The sequence below is a fragment of the Salvelinus fontinalis genome, chromosome 29 (genome assembly GCF_029448725.1).
Source record: "Salvelinus fontinalis isolate EN_2023a chromosome 29, ASM2944872v1, whole genome shotgun sequence".
Classification (NCBI taxonomy): domain Eukaryota; kingdom Metazoa; phylum Chordata; class Actinopteri; order Salmoniformes; family Salmonidae; genus Salvelinus; species Salvelinus fontinalis.
Window position 1 is genome coordinate 18,082,173 of NC_074693.1, and position 13,098 is coordinate 18,095,270.

General features: G+C 45.9%; 1 protein-coding gene across 5 annotated transcripts in view; it reads left to right on the forward strand.

Annotated features, from left to right (window-relative positions):
• Window positions 1-13,098, forward strand: part of LOC129827534 (protein phosphatase 3 catalytic subunit alpha-like) — a 68,812-nt gene that overhangs the window by 33,400 nt on the left and 22,314 nt on the right. For all 5 annotated transcript variants that reach the window (XM_055888458.1, XM_055888460.1, XM_055888459.1 and 2 more), the window contains 8 exons: window positions 688-812; window positions 1,310-1,421; window positions 3,902-4,047; window positions 4,377-4,516; window positions 6,119-6,196; window positions 7,787-7,881; window positions 7,975-8,100; window positions 8,662-8,745. In XM_055888458.1, coding sequence (XP_055744433.1) covers window positions 688-812; window positions 1,310-1,421; window positions 3,902-4,047; window positions 4,377-4,516; window positions 6,119-6,196; window positions 7,787-7,881; window positions 7,975-8,100; window positions 8,662-8,745 — 906 coding nt within the window. The remainder of the gene's footprint in view (window positions 1-687; window positions 813-1,309; window positions 1,422-3,901; window positions 4,048-4,376; window positions 4,517-6,118; window positions 6,197-7,786; window positions 7,882-7,974; window positions 8,101-8,661; window positions 8,746-13,098) is intronic.

Consider the following 13,098-nt stretch of genomic DNA (forward strand, 5'->3'; position numbering starts at 1 on the left):
TCTATGGTTTTCACAGTTACTGCTAGTCCCTAGAGAGAAGAGGTGGTAGGCAGGCTGGAGGCAGGCTTCACACAGACAGACAGACACCAGGCCATTACGCTTCTCCCTAACGCTCTATGCTGTTTGTTCTGTAGGAACATATGACAGAAAGGAGTGAGTGTAGTGGGGGTTGTACCACTGTCAGAGTAGGGCTTTTTTTATTTGACTATTTACATTTTCATGGAATTTACTTGAAAGATATGAGAAAGGGTTGATGTTTACCTTTCTGCTTTGTTGTCACTTCCAGAGACTGGTTGGAATATATTCAGGTTGGCATCTATTGTAAGACTAGATGAAACTAAAGTATTATACTCAGGTTGGCATCTATTGTAAGACTAGATGAAACTAAGGTATTATATTCAGGTTGTAATCTATTGTAAGACTAGATGAAACTAAAGTATTATACTCAGGTTGGCATCTATTGTAAGACTAGATGAAACTAAAGTATTATACTCAGGTTGGCATCTATTGTAAGACTAGATGAAACTAAAGTATTAGGAATGTGATTCTGTAGTACTGAGGTTGTGTGTTTAACATTGTTGTGTTTGAGGTTGTATGTTAGTCTAAGCATAGAGACCCTTCAAATTACTAGAAGGATTCTAATGTCCACTTCTATGAGTGTAACGTTGTTGTAACATTGTGTTTCAGTGTGTGGAGACATCCACGGTCAGTTCTTTGACCTGATGAAGCTGTTTGAGGTCGGCGGTTCCCCCGCGACGACACGCTACCTCTTCCTAGGGGACTACGTGGACCGGGGCTACTTCAGTATTGAGGTGAGGGCACACTACAGTACCTAGTGCACACTATCTAGTCCACACTATCTTGTGCACACTACCTAGTCCACACTATCTAGTGCACACTACCTAGTCCACACTATCTAGTGCATACTACCTAGGGACACAATACCTACAGCATATTTCCTAGAGGCACACTATCTAGTGCACACTAGCTACTGCATACTTTCCTAGAGGCACATTACTTTCTGCATACTAGGAAGTGTTGTAACTCCAAAAGTAAAATAACTTGCTCTAACTAACAGTTAAGACAAAAGGTGTTAACCATGTACAATATTTCCAGCAACACAAACAAAAAATGCTTAAAATACAATAAAACATAAGAATAACAAATTAACATTTAGTAACATTTAACCAGGTAGCTTTGGATCTAGGACTTTGAGCCTGACATCAAGTGAGCAGCTAACTGGACATTTTTTCCTCTGAGCCGTACTGTTACTAACAGATCTTTCTGTGTCCTCTCTCTCCTCTCTCAGTGTGTGTTGTATCTGTGGTCGTTGAAAATCCTCTACCCGAAGACGTTATTTCTTCTACGGGGAAACCATGAATGTAGACACCTGACAGAATATTTCACTTTCAAAACTGAATGTGAGTATTTGCCCACTGAGCACAGACTTCAATTCAACGTCTTTGGCTATCCACATAGGAGATACCTTTTTGGTTCCAGTTAGAACCCTTTTTGGTTTTAGGTAGAACCCTTTTAGGTTCCATGTAGAACCCTCTGTGGAGAGGGTTCTTCATGGAACCCCAAAGGGTTCTTCTTTGAGGACATTTTTTATTGTTTTATTTTATTTATTTAACCTTTATTTAACTAGGCAAGTCAGTTAAGAACAAATTCTTATTTACAACGACGGCCTACCCCGGCCAAACCCTAACCCGGATGACGCTGGGCCAATTGTGCCCCGCCCTATGGGACTCCCAATCACAGCCGTTTGTGATACAGCCTAGAAATGAACCAGGATCTGTAGTGACGCCTCTAGCACTGAGATGCAGCACTTTAGACCGCTGCGCCACTCGGGAGCCCCAACCATGTTAGGTTCTAGATAGCACCTTTTTTTCTAAGAGTCTTTTCCACTTTGGTTCAACATAATTTCATTGAAATGAAGTAGAAACGTTGATTCAACCAGTCTGTGTCCAGTGGGTGTGTTCTCCTCCCTTTCCTCCCCTCCCTTAATACTAGTGTCCTCGCTTCTCCGTTGTTCCATCTCTCACATCCATTTCTCATCCAACGCTCATTCCATCCTCTCATCCATCCATCCTCCCCCCTGTCTCTCCGAGAACAGAGAACAGGTGATTAGAAGAAAATTAATTTGGCCCTTAATGATTGGCCCAGAGACGTAGTCTGCTGTGTGTGATTGGCCAGGGGACGAGGAGTCTAATTTCCCCTGATGCTTATGGCGAATAGTGGGCGCCCTCAATTACTATCTGCTGTGTGTGTGTGTGAGAGAGAGAGAAAGAGAGAGAGAGAGAAAGAGGGAGGGAGGGAGAAAGAGAGAGAGAGAGAGGGAGGGAGAGAGGGGGGGGGGGAGAGAGAGAGAGAGGCTGGTGAAATGGTATTGATGATCTCTCTCTACATTAATAATCTCTCTGACAAACACACTCACATACTGTACCCATATACACACACATACTGTACACACACATACTGTACCCATATACACACACGTACTGTACACACATATACACACACAGACTGTACACACACATACTGTACCCATATACACACACGTACTGTACACACATATACTGTACCCATATACACACACGTACTGTACACACATATACACACACATACTGTATACACATATACTGTACCCATATACACACACGTACTGTACACACATATACACACATATACTGTACACACACATACTGTACCCATATACACACACGTACTGTACACACATATACTGTACCCATATACACACATGTACTGTACACACATATACTGTACCCATATACACACACGTACTGTACACACATATACTGTACACATATACACACACGTACTGTACACACATATACTGTACCCATATACACACACGTACTGTACACACACATACTGTACCCATATACACACACATACTGTACACACATATACTGTACACATATACACACACGTACTGTACACACATATACTGTACCCATATACACACATGTACTGTACACACATATACTGTACCCATATACACACACGTACTGTACACACATATACTGTACACATATACACACACGTACTGTACACACATATACTGTACCCATATACACACACGTACTGTACACACATACTGTACCCATATACACACACATACTGTACACACATACTGTACACATATACACACACGTACTGTACACACATATACTGTACCCATATACACACACGTACTGTACACACATATACTGTACACATATAGACACATACTGTACAGTACACACACATACTGTACACATGTACACACACATACTGTACAGTACACACACACATAGTGTACACATGTACACACATACTGTACAGTACACACACATACTGTATCTGTGTACACACATACTGTACAATACACACACATACTGTACACATGTACGCACACATACTGTACACATGTACACACACATACTGTACAGTGCACACACACACACACTGTACATTACATACACATACTGTACACATGTACACACATATATTCTACACATGTACACACACACACACACACACACACATACTGTACAGTACACACACATACTGTACACATGTACACATACATACTGTACACATGTACACACACATACTGTACACATGTACAAAAGCACACACATACACAGCATAGTTTGGCTACTGGCCTATAGTGCTTGGCTACTTCACCATGGTGTTTTGATTTACTCTCTCCATCTCTCTCTCTCTCTCTCTCTCCCTCTCCCTCTCACTTTCTCTTTCTTTCTTTCTCTCTCTCCCTCTCTCTTGCTATCTCTCTCTCCCTCTCTCTCTCTGTTTCTCTCTCCGTCTCTCTCTCTCTGTCACCCCCTGTCCTTTCACTCTGCCCCCATCCTCTCTCTCCCCTCCCCCTTTTCAGGTAAGATAAAGTACTCAGAGCAGGTGTATGACTCGTGTATGGATGCGTTTGACTGCCTGCCGCTGGCTGCTCTGATGAACCAGCAGTTCCTGTGTGTCCATGGAGGGCTCTCGCCAGAGATCCACACGCTCGACGACATCAAAAAGGTTCAGACACAACGCCCACTGTACTGTAAATGTTTTTTATAACACACAAACACACTGCCAATGCCCTGGTTACCATGGAGATTCAACCCTTGTTTTGACTCCACTTCCTGTACAGTACATGCTGTCCTCTCTCTCCCTCTCTCTCTCTCTCCCTCTCTCTCTCTCTCTCTCTCTCTCTCTCTCTCTCTCTCTCTCTCTCTGTGTTCTGTTTCTTTTTCTAGTCCAGTTGAACAGGTTCTGTTATCCCTGTGATCTCTTGTGTAGATAGGAATATATTGTATCTATACAGTGAATGCATCTGTTGTGTTGTCGTTGTCTCTGTAATCCAGTTGGACAGGTTCAAGGAGCCTCCAGCTTTCGGGCCCATGTGTGACCTGCTGTGGGCCGACCCACTCGAAGACTTTGGCAACGAGAAGACGCAAGAGTACTTTGGCCACAACACAGTCAGAGGCTGCTCCTACTTCTACAGGTAACACATGTTTTAACATGACAACGCACACAGACACCAATACGGACACACACACACTCACATCTGGTGCATCTTTAGGTGTGATATACAGGGGAAAGGTGAGGAACAACGTACTGGAGGTGAGATGGAAACATGTTGTACTGGGAGACTACAAGCTGCTTCAGAGATACAACAACCAAAGACTAATTGGGATTTGTACAGCTGTAAAACCACACACACATATTTCAGCTTAAACCATATCCCACTGCTTTAAGGTTTCCCAGTAGGTATTCCCAGCAGTCATAGGTACAGTCATCAATATAATCAATATAATATATCTAGTCCAAACAAGTTTTTTTAATTTTTATTATTATTATTTTTTTTTACCCCCTTTTCTCCCCAATTTTCATGTTATCCAATCGCTAGTAATTACTACCTTGTCTCATCGCTACCACTCCCGTACGGGCACGGGAGAGACGAAGGTCGAAAGCCATGCGTCCTCCGAAGCACAACCCAACCAGCCGTACTGCTTCTTAACACAGCGCGCCTCCAACCCGGGAGCCAGCCGCACCAATGTGTCGGAGGAAACACCGTGCATCTGGCCCCCTTGGTTAGCGCGCACTGCACCCGGCCCACCACAGGAGTCGCTGGAGTGCGATGAGACAAGGAAATCCCTACCGGCCAAACCCTCCCTAACCCGGACGACGCTAGCCCAATTGTGCGTCGTCCCACGGACCTCCCGGTCGCGGCCGGCTGCGACAGAGCCTGGGGGCGAACCCAGAGACTCTGGTGGCGCAGTTAGCACTGCGATGCAGTGCCCTAGACCACTGCGCCACCCGGGAGGCCCCTAGTCCAAACAAGTTTGTCGAAGGTTTACTGATCATTTATTGAATTATTTGTTTCTGTTTTTGTTGCTCCACTTGTTGTATATGTAGTGTATCTTGTATGTTGAGTTGTTTGTATGTGAGACAAAGGATTTTTCCCCCCTGTATTTTTCTTTGTTTGTTTATTTGTTGTGATATCTCTGTACAATTGTTGTTTTCTAGGACGAACTGAGGGAGGGGGTGGGGTAGGTTAGGTATATGGGGTGATTGGGGTGGGTGGCTTGGAGGGAATCAAGGTGGGTAGACTGAGGTGTGTGGAGGGAGGGCTTGGGATATGGTAAAATCTTTGTACATACATTGATGTACATTTTGTAAAAATTTTATATAAAAAAACAAAAAACATCCCACAATCCCTAGGGAGACTGCACCGTTCTGTTTCCATGACGACTGGCTACTACTGCTAGATTGGGGATTGATATTAAGACACAGTGAGGAAAAAAGAGCTTGAGAGAGACAGGGAGTGAGGGAGAAAAAAGAGATTAATAAATTGAGAGACCAGAGGATTGGAGTGATGGATAGTTGAGACTGTTGTCATAATATGGTGCTATACAATATGGAGCCTACACCAGTCTACTGAGAGAAACATACACTGCCCTCCTACTAGATCTGGTTCTGCTGTTCATTTTGGGCTCAATGATGACCCCTGGTGGTCATTCAATGTAAACTGTTTCAGAGTAGGCCTACTATCCTAGTCTGATATAATGCAGGGTTGTTCAGAATGAAATCTCTCTCTCTCCAGTTACCCTGCAGTGTGTGAGTTTCTACAGACCAACAACTTGTTGTCAGTCATCAGAGCACATGAAGCGCAAGATTCTGGGTGAGAGAAGCCCTACTTTTTCTTTGGTTATTGACAAAACACTGTTATTCTTCACATGGTGAGTGACATAGTGACAATAAACTCTAACTTAATGTATTATGTTTGAAAACATTCACCTGTCCACCCCAGTGTGTGTTGATCCGGGGCTGGCGATGTGGGTTAAGTGTTTGGGGGGTGGGGATGTGGTTTAAGTGTTTGGGGGGGGGGGATGTGGGTTAAGTGTTTGGGAGGTGGGGGTGTGGGTTAAGTGTTTGGGGGCTGGGGATGTGGGTTAAGTGTTTGGGGGGTGGGGATGTGGGTTAAGTGTTTGGGGGGTGGGGATGTGGGTTAAGTGTTTGGGGGCTGGGGATGTGGGTTAAGTGTTTGGGGGTGGGGATGTGGGTTAAGTGTTTGGGGGGTGGGATGTGGGTTAAGTATTTGGGGGCTGGGGATGTGGGTTAAGTGTTTGGAGGGTGGGGATGTGGGTTAAGTGTTTGGGGGGTGGGGATGTGGGTTAAGTGTTTGGGGGGTGGGGGGTGGGTTAAGTGTTTGGGGGGTGGGGATGTGGGTTAAGTGTTTGGGGGGTGGGGATGTGGGTTAAGTGTTTGGGGGGTGGGGGTGTGGGTTAAGTGTTTGGGGGGTGGGGGGGTGGGTTAAGTGTTTGGGGGGAGGGGATGTGGGTTAAGTGTTTGGGGGGAGGGGATGTGGGTTAAGTGTTTGGGGGGTGGGGATGTGGGTTAAGTGTTTGGGGGGTGGGGATGTGGGTTAAGTATTTGGGGGTTGGGGATGTGGGTTAAGTGTTTGGGGGGTGGGGATGTGGGTTAAGTGTTTGGGGGGTGGGGATGTGGGTTAAGTGTTTGGGGGGTGGGGGGGTGGGTTAAGTGTTTGGGGGGTGGGGATGTGGGTTAAGTGTTTGGGGGGTGGGGGTGTGGGTTAAGTGTTTGGGGGGTGGGGATGTGGGTTAAGTGTTTGGGGGTGGGGATGTGGGTTAAGTGTTTGGGGGGTGGGGATGTGGGTTAAGTGTTTGGGGGTGGGGATGTGGGTTAAGTGTTTGGGGGGTGGGGATGTGGGTTAAGTGTTTGGGGGGTGGGGATGTGGGTTAAGTGTTTGGGGGTGGGGATGTGGGTTAAGTGTTTGGGGGCTGGGGATGTGGGTTAAGTGTTTGGGGGGTGTGGATGTGGGTTAAGTGTTTGGGGGGTGGGGATGTGGGTTAAGTGTTTGGGGGGTGGGATGTGGGTTAAGTATTTGGGGGGTGGGGATGTGGGTTAAGTATTTGGGGGGTGGGGATGTGGGTAAGTGTTTGGGGGGTGGGGATGTGGGTTAAGTATTTGGGGGGTGGGGATGTGGGTTAAGTGTTTGGGAGGTGGGGATGTGGGTTAATAGGTGATAGGGTCATGTCATGTCAACACAAACAGTTCAGTCAACCAAAACAGCAGCGTCAGGTTTCATAATCAAATCATTCCATTTCTTAACACAGTTATCCATAGTCAAGTCTAACCTTAACCACACAACAACCATATCTTTAACCCTACACCCCTTAATGTTGAACCCCAATCTATGGAATCCTAACCCTAATCCTAATCTGGATTCCCTGACTGCGTCCCTGTTCAGGTACCGGATGTACAGAAAGAGTCAGACTACAGGCTTTCCCTCCCTCATCACCATCTTCTCAGCACCTAACTACCTGGACGTCTACAACAACAAAGGTCAGAGACACACGCACGCGCGCACACACACACACACACACACCAGTAGGCTATGAGTGTGTAACAGGCCTGCCCTCTTTGGTTCTCTCACAGCGGCGGTTCTGAAGTATGAGAACAACGTGATGAACATCCGCCAGTTCAACTGTTCCCCTCATCCCTACTGGCTGCCCAACTTCATGGATGTCTTCACCTGGTCCCTGCCCTTTGTTGGAGAGAAAGGTGGGAACAACGACTACACGTATTACAAACACCAAAATAATATGTTCTCTGAATATGTTCTCTATTGTGTCTCTGTATTTGCCTGTCTCTCTTTCTCTTCCTCTCTCTCTCTCTCTCTCTCTCTCTCTCTCTCTCTCTCTCTCTCTCTCTCTCTCTCTCTCTCTCTCTCTCTCTCTCTCTCTCTCTCACCCCCTCTCTTTCTCTCTCTCTTTCTCTCTCTCTCTCTCTCTCTCTCTCTCTCTTTCTCTATCTCTTTCTCTCTCTCTCTCTCTCTCTCTCTCTCTCTCTCTCTCTCTCTCTCTCTTTCTCTCTCTCTTTCTCTATCTCTTTCTCTCTCTTTCTTTCTCTCTCTCTCAATTAAATTCAATTCATGGGCTTTATTGGCATGGGAAACATATGTTAACATTGCCAAAGCAAGTGAAATAGATAATATACAAAAGTGAAATAAACAATAAAAATGAACAATAAACATTACACTCACAGAAGTTCCAAAAGAATAAAGACATTACAGATGTCTCTCTGTCTGTCTCTGTCTCTGTCTCTGTCTCTATCTTTCCACAGTGACAGAGATGCTGGTGAATGTTCTCAGTATCTGTTCAGATGATGAGCTCATGGAGAATGATGGAGAGGAAGAGGTCTATGATGGTAATCATACCTTTATAGAGCTTGTAGTCCTAAAAACCAAGGAGTTACCTCTGGTCCGTTCAGCCTACCCCAATGAGTTACCTCTGGTCTGTTCAGCGTACCCCAATGAGTTACCTCTGGTCTGTTCAGCCGTACCCCAATGAGTTACCTCTGGTCTGTTCAGCCGTACCCCAATGAGTTACCTCTGGTCCGTTCAGCCATACCCCAATGAGTTACCTCTGGTCCGTTCAGCCATACCCCAATGAGTAACCTCTGGTCTGTTCAGCGTACCCCAATGAGTTACCTCTGGTCCGTTCAGCCATACCCCAATGAGTTACCTCTGGTCCGTTCAGCCATACCCCAATGAGTTACCTCTGGTCCGTTCAGCCATACCCCAATGAGTTACCTCTGGTCCGTTCAGCCATACCCCAATGAGTTACCTCTGGTCTGTTCAGCGTACCCCAATGAGTTACCTCTGGTCCGTTCAGCCATACCCCAATGAGTTACCTCTGGTCCGTTCAGCCATACCCCAATGAGTTACCTCTGGTCCGTTCAGCCATACCCCAATGAGTTACCTCTGGTCCGTTCAGCCATACCCCAATGAGTTACCTCTGGTCTGTTCAGCGTACCCCAATGAGTTACCTCTGGTCTGTTCAGCCGTACCCCAATGAGTTACCTCTGGTCTGTTCAGCGTACCCCAATGAGTTACCTCTGGTCTGTTCAGCGTACCCCAATGAGTTACCTCTGGTCTGTTCAGCGTACCCCAATGAGTTACCTCTGGTCTGTTCAGCGTAACCCAATGAGTTACCTCTGGTCTGTTCAGCCGTACCTCAATGAGTTACCTCTGGTCTCTTCAGCCGTACCCCAATGAGTTACCTCTGGTCCGTTCAGCCATACCCCAATGAGTTACCTCTGGTCTGTTCAGCGTACCCCAATGAGTTACCTCTGGTCCGTTCAGCGTACCCCAATGAGTTACCTCTGGTCTGTTCAGCGTACCCCAATGAGTTACCTCTGGTCCGTTCAGCCATACCCCAATGAGTTACCTCTGGTCTGTTCAGCCATACCCCAATGAGTTACCTCTGGTTCGTTCAGCCATACCCCAATGAGTTACCTCTGGTCCGTTCAGCCATACCCCAATGAGTTACCTCTGGTCCGTTCAGCCATACCCCAATGAGTTACCTCTGGTCTGTTCAGCCATACCCCAATGAGTTACCTCTGGTCCGTTCAGCCATACCCCAATGAGTTACCTCTGGTCTGTTCAGCCATACCCCAATGAGTTACCTCTGGTCTGTTCAGCCATACCCCAATGAGTTACCTCTGGTCTGTTCAGCCGTACCCCAATGAGTTACCTCTGGTCTCTTCAGCCGTACCCCAATGAGTTACCTCTGGTCTGTTCAGCGTACCCCAATGAGTTACCTCTGGTCCGTTCAGCCATACCCCAATGAGTTACCTCTGGTCCGTTCAGCCGTACCCCAATGAGTTACCTCTGGTCTGTTCAGCCATACCCCAATGAGTTACCTCTGGTCTGTTCAGCCATACCCCAATGAGTTACCTCTGGTCTGTTCAGCCATACCCCAATGAGTTACCTCTGGTCTGTTCAGCCATACCCCAATGAGTTACCTCTGGTCTGTTCAGCCGTACCCCAAGGAGTTACCTCTGGTCCGTTCAGCCATACCCCAATGAGTCACCTCTGGTCCGTTCAGCCATACCCCAATGAGTTACCTCTGGTCTCTTCAGCCGTACCCCAATGAGTTACCTCTGGTCCGTTCAGCCATACCCCAATGAGTTACCTCTGGTCTGTTCAGCCGTACCCCAATGAGTTACCTCTGGTCTGTTCAGCGTACCCCAATGAGTTACCTCTGGTCCGTTCAGCGTAACCCAATGAGTTACCTCTGGTCTGTTCAGCCGTACCCCAATGAGTTACCTCTGGTCCGTTCAGCGTAACCCAATGAGTTACCTCTGGTCTGTTCAGCCGTACCCCAATGAGTTACCTCTGGTCTCTTCAGCCGTACCCCAATGAGTTACCTCTGGTCTGTTCAGCGTACCCCAATGAGTTACCTCTGGTCCGTTCAGCCGTACCCCAATGAGTTACCTCTGGTCCGTTCAGCGTACCCCAATGAGTTACCTCTGGTCCGTTCAGCGTACCCCAATGAGTTACCTCTGGTCCGTTCAGCCATACCCCAATGAGTTACCTCTGGTCTGTTCAGCCATACCCCAATGAGTTACCTCTGGTTCGTTCAGCCATACCCCAATGAGTTACCTCTGGTCCGTTCAGCCATACCCCAATGAGTTACCTCTGGTCCGTTCAGCCATACCCCAATGAGTTACCTCTGGTCTGTTCAGCCATACCCCAATGAGTTACCTCTGGTCCGTTCAGCCATACCCCAATGAGTTACCTCTGGTCCGTTCACGCAAAAACCCCAATGAGTTACCTCTGGTCTGTTCAGCCGTACCCCAATGAGTTACCTCTGGTTCGTTCAGCGTACCCCAATGGGGAAAGAATAGGGTTTTAGGATAAACGCCAAAAACAAGGTCAAATCAAATCAAAGTTTATTTGTCACGTGCGCCGAATACAACCTTACAGTGAAATTCTTACTTTCAGGCTCTAACCAATAGTGCGAAAAAAAGGTGTGTGTGTGTGTGTGTGTGTGTGTGTGTGTGTGTGTGTGTGTGTGTGTGTGTGTGTGTGTAGGTAAGTAAAGAAATAAAACAACAGTAAAAAGACATTTGAAAATAAGAGTAGCAAGGCTATATACAGACACTGGTTAGTCAGGCTGATTGAGGTAGTATGTACATGTAGGTATGGTTAAAGTGACTATGCATATATGATGAACAGAGAATAGCAGTAGCGTAAAAAGAGGGGTTGGCGGGAGAGAGAGAGAGGGTGACACACATTTGCATACACACACTACAGACTAGTGTCTGTCTGTCTGTCTGTCTGTCTGTCTGTGTGTCTGTGTGTCTGTGTGTGTGTGAACAAGTGTGTCGGTCAATGTGTATGAGCAGGTCTGAGGTTACAGTTTTTAACAATCACTTTGGCACTAATTTCAGAACCAGAACCTGGTCATTTTTCAAAACTCTAGACACAAAACTCAAAACGGTCATCACTTGTTACACAGGCTGTCCAATGTTCAAAACACTGCATTGTGCATTCACATCTTTAAAGAAACCTTGCACTTGCAGAATCATTGGTTCAAATAACTCATTTATCATGAAATACCATAGGAACATTCATTTAGATCACCCACACACAAGATACCGATAGTTTCACTGTTTAGTTGTTCGTACAGTCATTAAATATTGTTGTACAAAATATGGGATACATGTTTCATTATGCTACTACACGTAAATACATCACTGTAAAATAACTAGTAGAGAGAATACTACAGACACAGTGGAATCATTGAACAAAATATGACATTTTTTGATGAAATACAATAAAATCACAACATTGGTTTCTTTGAATCAAAGCAAAAATAATTAGCTACAAAAAAATAAAAAACAGTTGAAGGTCAACTGCAGTGTTCCTCACCTGGCTTACTGTAAAAACCAGAACAAAAGATTGATTACTGTACTTCTATATTTCCATCAACCCTGTCTTGTGGATTTGGCCACAGGTTCTCATCCTCATCACAATGGATGTTTTCATTAGCCAAACATCTTGGGAAGAATCTTCGGGCATAGCAAATCCAGGCCTGACACTGGTTTGCCGGGATGTCATTGCATGCGTCATCCATGACCTGGAGAAGGGTGGCTTGTTCGTGAAGGCGCCTATCATATACTCTTCCACCTCCATGTGGAGAAAAATTCCTCAATCGGGTTAAGGAAAGGAGAGTATGGGGGTAAGTACAGGGTGGTAAATTGTGGATGGGCCTGAAACCATGCTTGCACCATGAGCATGGTGGAACTTGACATTATCCCACACAATGACATAGGTCATGCCATCAGCTCTATAGACCTGATTTAGCTCATCAAGGAAGGTTACATTCGAACAGCGAATCATGTGGCTGCCTGTAACTCAATATATAGAGTATATAGAGTAGAGAGCTTTAGATGTTGTTTGACCAAACATTAGAACGGGCAAGATGCATAATCTAAGCAACTTTGACCGTGGTATGAATGTTGATGCTCAACATGGTGATTCCAGCATCTCAAAAACAGCTGCCTTCCTGGGATTGTTACACACTACAGTCTCTAGAGTTTACAGAGAATGGTGCGATAAACAAAACACATTCAGTGAGCGGCAGTTCTGTGGGCAAAACACCTTGCTAATGAGAGAGTTCAGAGGAGAATGTCCAGACTCATTCAAGCTAACAGAAAGGCCACAAATGCGCAAATAACAGCTGTTTAAAACAGTGGTGTGCAGAAGGGCAT